Source organism: Geotrypetes seraphini, chromosome 5, assembly GCF_902459505.1.
Source record: "Geotrypetes seraphini chromosome 5, aGeoSer1.1, whole genome shotgun sequence".
NCBI classification, from domain to species: domain Eukaryota; kingdom Metazoa; phylum Chordata; class Amphibia; order Gymnophiona; family Dermophiidae; genus Geotrypetes; species Geotrypetes seraphini.
In genome coordinates this window covers 34,633,036-34,646,779 of record NC_047088.1, presented here as the reverse complement: position 1 = coordinate 34,646,779, position 13,744 = coordinate 34,633,036, and the positions used below count along the sequence as shown (strand labels likewise).

The 13,744-nt window shown below is 43.4% G+C and overlaps 1 protein-coding gene across 4 annotated transcripts in view; it reads left to right on the top strand.

Annotated features, from left to right (window-relative positions):
* Window positions 1-3,536, top strand: part of FMR1NB (FMR1 neighbor) — a 121,211-nt gene extending 117,675 nt beyond the window's left edge. For all 4 annotated transcript variants that reach the window (XM_033944369.1, XM_033944367.1, XM_033944366.1 and 1 more), the window contains one exon: window positions 2,240-3,536. In XM_033944369.1, the coding sequence (XP_033800260.1) occupies window positions 2,240-2,316 (77 nt within the window). In that variant the 3' untranslated portion in view covers window positions 2,317-3,536. The remainder of the gene's footprint in view (window positions 1-2,239) is intronic.
* The last annotated feature ends 10,208 nt before the right edge of the window (window positions 3,537-13,744 follow it).

Below are 13,744 nucleotides of genomic sequence, written 5' to 3'. Positions count from 1 at the left end.
CTGGCTGCTGAACTAGAGAAAGAGATGTTCAGCTGGCAGGGCTTTGTTTATAAATTTTTATCAACACAACTAATATACTACTTTATCCTAAATCAAAAAAGAAAAAAAAAAAAAAAGGAAATAAATAAATAGAAATTTTTTTTCTACCTTTATTGTCTGGTTTCTGCTTTCCTCATCTCATTCAATTCCTTCCATCCACTGTCTGTCTTCTCTCAGCGTCTTCCATTTGCTCTGTTACTGTGCTTCTCCCTTCACCCCCCTCTCCCCCCCATTGGTCTGGCACCCATCTTCTTCCCTCCGCTTCCCCCATAGTCTAGTATCTCTGTCTTCTTCCCTTCCAGCGTCTTCTCCCCACTCTGTCATCCCCATTTTCCTTCAGTGTCTTCTCCAATCCCCATTTCCCTTCAGCATCTTCTCCCCTCTGTCTTCCCATTTCCCTTCTGCATCTTCTTCCCACTCTGTCTTCCCCATTTCCCTTCAGCGTCTTCTCCCCACTCTGTCTTCCCCATTTCCCTTCAGCGTCTTCTCCCCACTCTGTCTTCCCCATTTCCCTTCAGCGTCTTCTCCCCACTCTGTCTTCCCCATTTCCCTTCAGCGTCTTCTCCCCTCTGTCTTTCCCATTTTCCTTCAGCATCTTCTCCTCACTCTGTCTTCCACATTTCCCTTCAGCATCTTTTCCCCACCACCACCTTTCCCTCTCGCCACCTCACCGCCCTTCAGCACCCATCATGCGGCCCGAGAATCTCCCTCTCTCCCCCCCTTACCTTCGCGGCGCATTAGTAAAGTAACTTGCTGAAGCTGGCTGAGCCTGCCTGCCCACACACACGCGACTGCAGGCAGCTCGGCCGGCTTCAGCAAGTTACTTTACTAACGCGCCGCAAAGGTAAGGGGGAGGGAGGGAGATAGATTCGGGAAGGAGGGAGGGGGGCCATGCATGATCGGTGACCATGCACATTCCCTCCCTTAACTGCGGGGACAAGGCCATTCACTGCTCCACGGGGCAGTGGATGATCTTGTCCCCATGCCTGCAGAGAGCACTTTTCTCCCCCTCACCGTTTCGGCAGGTTACCCGTGGCTAACCGTGGGTAAAAATCACCGTGTCATTCTCTATTGAGACCACTGCTCTATACCATCCATTTTGACCTCATCTAATATAGCAAAGTTGCTTACCTGTAACGGGTTGTTCCCAGTTGTTTTTCTTGAGGAAAGGTAAGGAGAGCTGCGACCTGTTAGGGACCCAGTGAAAGAAAAAAACTGACTAAGAAGGGGGAGGAACTCAGAAGGCAAGGTGTCTGCACATGCCCAGTAAGTTATTTTTTTAAAAATCCAAAAACTTACTATACCTAGGGGAGAGCATTGGTACGCAAGCTCAGTCAGAGGACATCACCAGCAAATGTGCCTGCATTTCCCCTGCTTGTCTCCGGAGAACTGCATTTTACCCCTCGGCTATAAGATAAGCTGTATTATATAAAAGCATTTGCGTCCTATCTATGTTATTTGAATGGTCTGATTTATACTTATTATATGCAGCATAAGTATTTTGTCTCCCTTTTAGTAGGTATTATATCAATTTTATTTGAATTTCAGTGCTGTTAATAAGTATATTTTTGAACCATTTCATGGTAGTCTTATTGATAAGTTTCAGTTTACTTTTTTTTACCTCATTCATTTTTTTGTTTGTTTATATTTGGTCTTCTTACTACTGTTATGCTGTTAACAAAATTGTTAGTTTTATGTTGAATTCTACTTGCTTTATACCACTTTGGGTGAATCTCTTCATAAAGGCGATTAATAGGTCCCAATAAATAAATAAATTTAATGCACTCATATAGTGAGCTCATAAGAACTGCTCAGTTACAAACATCCATGCATTGTCATTAAAAACTTTTATTGCCCAATACCCCACTGAAAAAAGTATAACATAAATTTCAAAATAAAGAGCAAATATGCTTATTTGAACCAAAAAAAAGGATCCCCTGACAGTGGCCAGCATTTTGCAGCAAAAAGAAACCACTGCTTTAGGGCAAAACTTGCTGCACTCTACTTCAATAGCAGACTGTAGACTTTTCCTCCAGGAACTTGTCCAAACCTTTTCTAAACCCCAGATATGCTAACCATTACATTTTCTTGTTTTATTCTGTGAATATAAAGTATAGCTGATATCAAGGCATCATTATGCAGAGGTCTTTATAACAATGATTGACAGCTGGAATGTTATTTTTGTTTCTTGTTTCCATAGGTGGCTTTTCTGAACGAGGTCAACGCGCAGCTACTCCTCTGATAGCCGAACTCCAAAAGATAGTCCTCAACAAGTAAAGACACATGATTATGTTTTCTGTCTTTGAAAAAGAAACAAGTATTTCTTTCAGTTTGACTGGCTTTTGAGAGGACAAAACCATTCTAATGCAAAAGCATAAAGATCATTCAACAATTATCATTGTGTGATTTCAGTCTTTGAAGTTTGTCTAGGTGAAGAAAGTATTTTAGTTGCAGATTCAAATATTGGCTATATTAGAGAAGTCAGATGAATTATTAAACTAAAAGGATTGAACCTGGCTGCCTCTGAATGTTTGCCTACATTGTTCTCGGCCTGTACAATTAGAAAGCAATTTTAGAAGGATTGTGTGCCATTTACAAATGTACAAAATGGAGTTGGTGGCTTCTTCTACATGTCCTTTTTAAGGACCTAGAAAAGTCAAATGGCATATCCTATGTCATGGTATGTCATTGGCACATAAAAATGAGCATGATAAAAACCCAGTTTTTTCCCCAGCTTCTATATATGGTGCCAGGATTTCTACATCCAAATTTGTACATGGATCTTGCAAATTAATTAGCTTACGAGCCAATTAAGTGCAATACATTAACATTTACAATCAATTATGGCAGTTAATTGGCAAAAGTGAAAAATTAATTGTGTATCTGCCCTTTTCTATAACCCCATATGCCTAAATCTCCTAGCACTCAATTCAAAATGGGAATGTTCCCAAAAATTGTATGCAAATGTACAGAATTGCTCTATGAGGGGCCGCAGAAAAGTTCTTAGCCCAACCAACAAAACTGGGGCCGTCTTCATCGAGGGCTAAACACTTAGGGCTCCTTTTGCGAAGCCGCGTTAGCGGTTTAACGCGTGTAATAGCGCGCTAGACGCTAATGCCAGCATTGAGCTGGTGTTAGTTCTAGCCGCGTAGCGCGGGTTTAGCGTGCACTAAAACCGCTAACGCGGCTTCGTAAAAGGAACTCTTAGTCCAGTGATTTTCCATTATAATCACAGTCACTGGTCTCTAAAAAGAGCTCCACAAAACATAAATGTAGAAAACATGAAATGTTCGTATCACTAGACAGTATTATTCTCTTACACATAAGAGTACCCAGGGACAAAAATTCACAAAAATATTACTAAACTTATCCAAAATATACAAAACTGGTTAAAAAAAAACCAGGAGAACAATGCTGGGCTTTACAAAAGCCAATTTCAATTACTAACCCATCAAAAAGATTACTTCAGCCAAACCCAACAGTTTCGCATGTAGCTGTTTCAAGAGCACCAGCAAATATCCTCCTCCGAACCAACAGTTTATCAAAAGAAAAAAAGGAATAAGTCCCACATAAGGCTCACCAGCAGATTCTCCGCCCAGCCCCACTACGCCATGCTCATGCCATCCCTTCCCCGCCTCCGTACCTCTGTAGATCATCGCCCATGCGAGCAACTTCTGCCTGTTGCTCACGCCAGCCTGGTTCCCCTCTGAATCACTTCTGGGATGCAGAGCCAGGAAGTGACGTCGGAGAGAAACCCAACGCTGACGTGAGCGCCATGTCGGAGAAGCCACTCGAGCTGGCAAAGGTTTACAGAGGTGCGTGGTGGGGGGAAAGGGAGAGTGCAAGTGTTGAGTGGGGGAAGGAGCAGGGGGCTGGGCATGGAAGGACGGGAGAGGAGAACGCAAGGGGGTGCCATCGTACTGGGCGCCTGCTACCCTTGCGATGCCACTGAGCGGATTGCGCCAGATTTTAGCTGATAAATACTGGCACCCAAATTTGGGAACAGGGATGGGCTCAAAGCGTTATTCTGTTGTTCGCCCCTGAATTGTTCTTCTTTCCTATCAAGTATTGTAGTTCTCCCCTCCTTACCGTTCGTTTGTCTGTCGTAGATCGTAGTCCTTTGTTTACTAACCTCCCCTGTTCACATATGTCGCGCAGTTTTTAACCTTGATTCTTGTAAATGTATTAAGTTTACTGTTTTTGTACACCGCTCAGAAGTCTAATTGAGCGGCATAACAAATTTTAAATAAACTTGGAAACTTGGAGGACCTTTTATAGATTAGTACTCTGTGATGATTTTTATTTTTTGTAATTGGAAATTTTTATTAAAGATACAGAACTAGAATAAATGGAACAAACAATACAACAGCATTCCCAGGACAGTACAAAACTGCAAGCCAACCCCCACCCCTCTACCAAGAACATCACCAAAAACACAGTAATCAAAGGATTTTGTACATCAACCATAACGGGGGCCATTTACTAAATCCAGTCTTTTGTCTTTTTTTTTAATTTGCCGATAATTGCACCATGTTTTTGAAAAGAGTACACGGTATGGGCTGGATTTTATTCTGCTCCCAAACATTAGGCACCAGATTCATGTCTTACTGAAATCCTGTGTAAATGCTCTCCGCCCCCTGCTCCTCCCCTTGCCTCTTGCCTTCCCTCTACCTTTTTTTTACTTCCCTGGCGCAAGTGAAATTTTTTTTCACTCAGAGAAAAGTTAAGCTCTGGAACGCGTTGCCAGAGGATGTGGTAAGAGCGGATAGCGTAGCTGGTTTTAAGAAAGGTTTGGACAAGTTCCTGGAGGAAAAACACATAGTCTGTTATTCAGAAAGACAGGGGGGAAGCCACTGCTTGCCCTGGATCGGTAGCATGGAATGTTGCTACTCCTTGGGTTTTGGCCAGGTACTGGGGACCTGGATTGGCCACCGTGAGAACGGGCTACTGGGCTTGATGGACCTTTGGTATGACCCACTAAGGCTATTCTTGTGTTCTTATCTCTTTCTGAAGTCACTTCTGGGAGCCGTGCCTAGGAAGGGACATCAAAGGGCGAACCGACACCAACATGGGCAATGCTGCTAATGCCGAAGAAGTTAAAAAGGTATAGGGAAAGGGAAGGGGGCGTGTGCACGTGGCACGGGGTCAGGAAAGAGGGCACAGGAGCGGCGCCACCACCATGGGTGCCACTCACCCTTACTGCACCACTGCCCCTGACCACTATTCCCTCTAATCTGAATGAGAGCCCTCCACCTACAGCCCTGCTAGTTGGGGGAGGGGGTGCTGTTTCATCATCACATTTTCAATAGTGAGGCACGCACAAGCTCTGCAGGACTCCACCAGCCCTGCCTGCCTCTAGAGACAGAAAGCACCATATTGAAGCACCACCCCCCACTGGTAGGAATGTGGTTGGAGGACTCCCATTCAGAGGGAACAACGCCCCTGACATACCCATTCAGCTAGGGCAGGGGTAGGCAATTCCGGTCCTCGAGAGCCAGAGCCAGGTCGGGTTTTCAGGATGTCCACAATAAATATGCACGAGATAGATTCACATCTCAAGGAGGCAGTGCATGCAAATCCATCTCATACATATTCATTGTGGAGATCCTGAAAACCTGACCTGGCTCCGGCTCTCGAGCGGAATTGCCTACCCCTGAGCTAGGGTTACCAGATGTCTGGGGAAAACCTGGACATAGCCTCTTTTTAGGGGACTATCTGGGTGCCCGGAGGGATGTCCAAAATCCAGCACTTTATCCGAGTTTTGGAAGTCCCCAACCTCAGAGCCACGTCTGGAGGGCGTCCGCACATGCGTGGACATTGACATAATGACGTCATATGCGAGCTCAGGGGAGGTTCACATGGGGTGGGGATGGAATGGGGTGGAACTGGAGATGGAACAGGGCTGGGGGGGCAGAATGGGGTGTCCCCTCTTTTCAAAGAGGAAATCTAGCAATCCTACAAGCACCTCACATGGCTCTGCCCCCATTTGAGACACAGACTATGAGAGAGGTTTCTCGCCTTATACAGGGCAAGACAAAGAAATGTAACTCCCTGGAGTTTAAATCCTCGCACCTACATTAGATACGGAATTGGCAACCGGCTGAGTAGATAAATGTGCTGCCTGATAGGAAAAGTTTGTTACCAATTCCCTATATGTATGTAGTTTTCTAACACAAGAGAAATGGGGCATAGATGAGCATTGTTTATTCAACAGATAATTTAATGCATATGTTGTTTTCACCGCACTGTATAACCTGAAGCACTCTTTGTTTTGCTATCTAATTCAGTGTTCTTACACCTTATGACACCTATGGACTGGAGGAAATAAAATAATTATTTTGTGGACCGGCACCAGTCCGTGGACCAGCAGTTGAAGAACAGTGGACTAAGTAGTGAGCCAGACCCCGCCCATTTCCACCCAATCTCTGCCCTAGACCCCGCCCCCATAATAATACTAATTGTAACACCATTTTTTCCATTCATTTTTTATTTATACACACACACACACAATATAATAGTATTAACAACATATAATGGTTAACCACAAAATTAAACTACATAAAGCACACTGTGTGCTTCTCAATATTCATTCCTACCAGAACACAGATAACCCCATGCAAATATGGGACCAAAAACTAAAAGTACTAATATATACAAATAAACCCTAAGATGCAAGACACAAATGCAAGAAACAAACGGATTTCTTCTTGAACATATAGCAGATGTCAATCAATCACTAAATTCAAAAATGAAATCATTCCCCCTACTGTTGTTGTCTCCCTCCCTCCATGCTGTGCCTTGCCTTCTGGTCTGCTCCCGCCTAGCCGTTTTATGCCGCCCCCTGGCGTTATCTTTGGGCCGGCTCCCTTTTCCTCAGTGCTGCAGTGCACAAAGCCGTGGGCAGCGCCCCGCGCCTCATCTGGAAGCCTTCCCTCTGATGTTGTGACGTCAGAGAGAAGGCTTCCAGTTCAGGCACAGGACGCGCATAGGAGCCTCTGCCCACAGCTTTGTGCACTGCAGCACCGAGGAAGAGGGAGCCGTCCTGAGGACAACGCCGCATCATCGCACCGTGGACCGGCGGCTGAAGAACACTTTCTTGGGCCCGATGCACATGCCGGCTCTGAATGGCTAGTTATACTAGGAGAAGCTATGCTGTAATGTCCAGTTCCCCCGACCTTGAGAAAGTTTGGCGAAACGCGTCAGGAAGGGGAATGGACTTTGAATAAGCTAAGTGTATTATTTATATATTTATATAAAACTAGTCTTTAAGCCCGTTATATTAACGGGTGCTAGAATAGATTTGTGTGTCTGTCTGTCTTTCTTTCTGTCTGTCTCTCTCTCCTTGGCTGCTGTATGTCTGTTTGTCTTTGTTTTGGTGTCTGTCTCTTATAATCTGTCTCTGTAGCCCCCTGTCAAGTTTCAAGTTTTATTAATTTTGATATACCAACCATCAAGTTAATATCTGGCCGGTTAACAATATATTTAAAAGAAAGAGAAACTAAAAGAAACTAAAAAAAAAGGTATTGTGTATATACAAATAACATTACCAGACGAACTAGACAGTGAGGATAGAAGGGAAGGGAGGGTGAAGTTACATATTTGAGAAGAAAAATGGAGATAGTGGGGTTAGGATAAAACATAATGGAGAGGGACGCTTTAAAGAAAGCGGTTATTATTGATAAATAGAATAAAAAAATAAAAATAAATAAATAATGGAATGATGGCTCTAAGTGTTAGCGAAAGCATCACGAAATAAAAAAGTTTTTAAATCTGTCTTAAATTTGTCAAGTCGTGATTCGTCGCGGAGTTGCTGTGGCAGGGAATTCCAGAGGGTAGGGGCAGTTACTGCGAAATTTACTTTACGTGTATTGTAGAAGTCTTTGATAGAGGGGATAAAAAGAAGTTTTTGATCAGTTGATCTCAGAGTGCGTGAGGAACAGTAGGGAATGAGAAGTTTGTCAAGGAAAGAGGGCAGATGAGAAAGTTTTATTTTAAAGGATAGTAAGATAATTTTAAAGGTGATGCGGTGAGTAATAGGGAGCCAGTGTGCTTCTTTTAAAAGAGGGGTGACATGGTCGTATCTGCCTACTTTATGGATAAGTTTTATTGCAGTATTTTGTATTAGTTGTAAACGACGAATTTCTTTTTGAGGGAGGCCATTTAGAAGAGAGTTACAGTAATCGAGATGAGAAATTACTAATGAATGTATCAGGATAGTGATTGAGTTAGTTTCAAGGATAGAAATTAGAGATCGGATGATGCGTAATTTATAGAAACAAGTTTTAACCACTGAACTTATGTGATCATGAAAGGTAAGATCCCTGTCAATGATTACACCTAAAAGTTTTATCTTAGTGTCCATTTGGATTGGTGTAGATTTAATAGAGATATTGTCCAATAAAAATTCTGTGGATTTGATAGGAAGTAACAAACTTCGGGATTTATCTAGGTTGAGGGAAAGCTTGTTTGTGTACAACCAATCATATAAGGTGTTTAGTTTGTTATTAATGTCTTTGATGTCTGAAATGTTTAAAGTATTAATTCGGTGGAGGAGTTGTATGTCATCGGCGTATGCAAAAATAGTAAATCCGATGGATTGAGCTAATGTAAGGAGAGGAGATAAGAAAATATTAAATAGTAGTGGGGATAGGATAGAACCTTGAGGGACACCATAGGAGTGAGTTGTGGCTGCAGAGGAAGTATTGTTTATATGTACTATATTGTAACGTTCATTAAAGAAGGATGTAAACCATAAGAGAGCTGTCCTTATGTGTGTGTTTTTTTTATGTTTGTCTCTTCACAAAAAAGTAAGTACTGTATATAAAGTAATTAGACAGTATATTAGTGATTATTGAAAAATATAATATATTAGAGTTATTCATTATGTTTGCATGAAAGTAATCATTACAATTACTCATTACTTTTTACTACCCTACTTTGGCTGCAGAAATGAAGTCCTTGCATATGGGGGGTTGAGTGGAAGAGAAATGGGAGCAGCAGTTCCAACAGTTGCAGTATACATCAATAATTCATTGTAACATAGTGATTAAGGAACTGTACCTTAACTACTCACAGAGATTTTAAAAGATTTTCCCTCAACCCGACTCCATCATGAGAATGCACATATGTGGCATAGTAAGTGGGAGGCGGTATGATGAGTCAGCCCCGGGCATCGTCTTGATGGGAGCGCCAGCCCCCATCTGCCTCTCAGCCTCCTCCTCCATCCCCGTCCCTTCCCTCATACCTCATTAACAATCGCAGCGCAAGCAGCAATAGTATGGCCGGCTCCCTTAGTCACTTTCCACCCCCCCCTTCCCTTCCCGCGGTCCTGACAAACCTGCGACTCCAGCAGCGTGTGCAGCACTCTACACATGTTGCTTCGGGGCCTTCTACTGCCCTGATTTGCTCTGCCGTGTCTCTGATGATGTCATCAGGGACGTGGCAGAGTAAATCAGGACAGTAGAAGGCCCCGAAGCAGTGTGTGTAGAGTGCTGCACACGCTGCTGGAATCGGCATGTTTGGAGTCGGGACCGCGGCATCCCTTCGCGGCTGGAGTGTTTTGGTGCTGGAGTGTTTTGTCGCCGCGGCTCCTCTCGATCCCTGCCAGCGTCGGAAGCCTTCTCCGACGATGGTGCGGCTCGTGAGAGGAGCCGACACGGAGAGCAGGGAGTCCAGCGCTGGCATCCAGTCCTGCCAGCGAGTGGTAGGTGCTGGGATGTAAAGCTGGGGACTCGTGCATGCGCACTCCTGCAGCCACAGACCTACAGATCATGGAAGCACGCAGATAGGAGTGTGCATGCGCGGCTAGGGTTTTATTATATTGGATAATTGAAATAAGGAAATAGTTGGGAAATAGTACTTGGAATCATGAAGAATCCTACCACCTGTATCTATTGATAAGGGTGGATATCTGAATTCCTAAGATGTACTATTGTAAAGAAACTGGACTAAGAAAGAATTTATAAAACACTGATATATTATCTAGCGCTACTATGCTATCTAAGTTGGAGTGAACTGTTTTGGGTTAAAGAGTGAGATTCTCTTTATATATACTATAAATATCGAAAGATGGCTCAAATGCAGGCTCTGTGGATCGGCAGGAAATTTCTGCGGACCGTCACCGGTCCACAGAACGGTGGTTGAAGAACACTGATCTAATTGATACACTTTGGGCCGGATGCTGCAACCGGCGCTGGTATCGGCCAGCACCTCTAAAACCGACGTCAGTTGCGGAATCAGGGCCACGTGTAAAGTAGATGCCGGAAACATACGCTAGGGTTTACTGGCCTACATTTCCGTCACCTGCTTTACAAAAGAATCGCGTCCACAGGGGCTCCTACCGGCACCTGGGGTCACCTCTGGTTCAAGCTATCCCCACTTTGACTGTAGGCTCAGGTAGGCACCTCTGTGGATGGGGCATTGGCGGCCTGTTCTGTAGGCACCTGCTGATGCCTCTATTGATTTAAATTAGTTTCTAATTGGGTTTAAATGACAGTCAATTACTGCATCATTTATCACCCATTAAACAATTAAGGGCTCCTTTTACTAAATGCCGCGAGGTTTTTAGCCAGCACTCATAGAACTCCTAGGAACGTCAGAGCAGTTACCTCACTGGCCCGTGCTAAAAACCTCTAGCATCGTTTAGTAAAACCCATCTTAAATTAGGTGACAGAGTTTTGTTTAAGTTTTCATGTTTCTGCTACAAAACAGTATTTGATATGTTACCGAGTTACCTTAACCCTCACTTTACCCTGAGTTATTCTAATAAGAGTTCTCGAAGAATACGTTTGTTTGCATATCCCTCGATAAAATTATGCCAGTATAAAAGGTTCTTTTGTTTATTAATTCTTTATTCGTTTTCAAAAATACATTAAGTGTTAAATATATTCATTCACATTAACACTAAATACATCCCTTACAAACAATCATTGATATATTTCATAAATTCTTATCCCTTCCACTTTCCCATCCCTCCCTCCCATATATTCCATTATCATATAAAACATATAATAATAAACTTCCCCCCCTCCCTATACCTTAAGTTGATAAATATAAGGGAAACAAATTCAAATTAATCTTTACAATACTTTGTCAATGGTTTCCACACATCCTGAAACTTCTTAAAATATCCCCATTGTAATGCAATAAACTTTTCCATTTTATAGATATGGCATAAAGAATTCCACCAAAAGTTATAATTTAATCTCCAATCCTTCCAATTATATGTAATTTGCTGAATGGCAACACCAGTCATTATAAGTAGTAATTTATTGTTATTCGCTGAAATCTGACTTTTTGCTCTCATTTCCATACCAAATATCACAGTATCATAAGATTATCTAATAAATTATTAATTTGGTCCCAAATTGATTTCCAAAAATTCATAATATATGGGCAATGAAACAATAAATGATTTCAAGTTCCTACTTCTAGATGGCAATGCCAACATCTATTAGACAAAGAACTATCTAATTTTTGTAACCTAACAGGGGTCCACAACGCTCTATGCAACAGAAAAAAACCAAGTTTGTTTTCTTTTCAGGCGGCTAAATTGAACACATGGCTCGCCAAATTTGTTTTAGAAGCCCCTTCTTATCTTGAGTTTAAAAAACAAATAAAAACTCAATTATTTAATAGGCTAGGGTCTTAAACTTTTTACAGGTGTAATCTTTTATTCTTTTTAAAATTATTCGCATTCTTTTACATTGTATGTATTTCTTCCTATTGTATGCATTTTAACTTGCTGAATCTTCAATGACTTGCATTGTCTGTATCATGCTTAATTGTTGTGAACCGCCTAGAACTCTCGGGTATGGTGGTATATAAAAATAAATTTATTATTTATTATTAATTTTCGGCGTCCCTTCAAGAATCAGAGCCTTTATGTATTTTATTTACAAAATACTCAAGAGTTCCTGATTACTATTCAGTGTGTTGTAAACTGCTTTGGGTGAATCTTGTCATGAAAAGGCAGTTAATAAATCCCAATAAATAAATGCTTTCACCTCTTCTATCACCTATGCATATAGTATAGTTAACATTTTACTATCATTTTTCATGAACACACTTCAAGACATACAAGATCGTCCCATGTATGCAAGCATTTTATTTGCTTAATTTTGGATGGTTTTGGTTATATTTTTGTTATATTTGGCTGAATTCAAACTGAAACTTAATTCAGAAAAAAACAAAATTTTTCGTAGCTTCGCCACACCCACTTGACACCAAAAACCACTATCTAATATAATAAAATGATAGGCCGCGCATGCGCACTAAAAAAAACATGTTCCCTGATCCGTCGCGAAAATACGAGTGCGCATGCGCGGCCCCGGCTGCGGCGGCGGCTTTCAAATTTAAAAAAAAAAAACTTACACAGCTGCGGCGGCCTTCCTCACCCCCGGCTCTCACTGTGCTCTCACTGTGCATCGTATCGGCTCCTCTCTCGAACTGCACCAGGATCGAGAGAGGAGCTGCGGCGGCGGCTTTCCAAATTAAAAAAAAAAACCGGCCCGCTGAGAGGGAAAGCGGCGCTGACACTGCCGCCAGCTCAGCGGTGACATGTAAAAATCGAACCTATATGTGAAGACGTCTCTGCCAGGGCTAACAGCAGCAGCCTCCGAAGCTCCTCAGCAGCCTGTCCCGCCCCCTTGAGAAGGGCTCCCGCAGTGTCCGGAAGCGCTGCTGCTGGTGGCGCTGCTCCCGCTGCTCTGCCTTTGAGCAACACGCCGGAGCTGAACACCATGGCAGCGGCTGACAGGAGGAGACAGAGGGGAGATGCTTGGCTGATGGGAGATGCTGGACTGTTGGGGGGATAGAGAAAGGGGAGGAAAGGAAGGGAGGCCTACTGCTGGACAAGAGGAGCACGAAGAGGTGCTGTTGGAAAGGGGGAGGGGAAAAGAAAGGGAGGCCTACTGGTGGAGTCCACCGAAGGCCTCTTCTATCTGCAAAAACCTACTGAGGATCGCGGCTGGCTGTGGCGAACCTCGCTGGCCGCTCTGCACCTCAGTAGCATGTTCCCTCTGACGTACCGGATCGCGTCAGAGGGAACATAGAAACATAGAAACATAGAAAGATGACGGCAGAAAAGGGCTATAGCCCATCAAGTCTGCCCACTCTACTGTCCCACCCCATTAAGTCAGAGTGCTGCTCGACCCACGTAGAGATCCCACGTGGATGTCCCATTTATTCTTAAAGTCGAGCACACTAGTGGCCTTGATCACCTGCACCGGTAGTTTGTTCCAGTGATCCACCACCCTTTCTATAAAGAAATACTTCCTGGTGTCACCACCAAATCTCCCTCCTCTGAGTTTGAGCGGGTGCCCCCTTGTGACTGAAGGTCCCTTAGGAAAGAATATGTCGTTTTCCACCTCGACACGACCCGTGACGTACTTAAATGTCTCAATCATGTCACCCCTCTCCCTGTGCTCCTCTAGAGAGTAGAGTTGCAACTTGCCCAGTCTTTCCTCGTATGAGAGACCCTTGAGTCCGGAGACCATCCTAGTGGCCATTCGCTGGACCGACTCAACTCGAACTACATCTTTATGGTAATGTGGCCTCCAGAATTGCACACAGTACTCCAGATGAGGTCTCACCATGGTTCTGTACAGTGGCATCATGACCTCAGGTTTACGGCTGACGAAGCTTCTATTGATACATCCCATCATCCGCCTTGCCTTGGATGAGGCCTTCTCTACTTGTTTGGCAG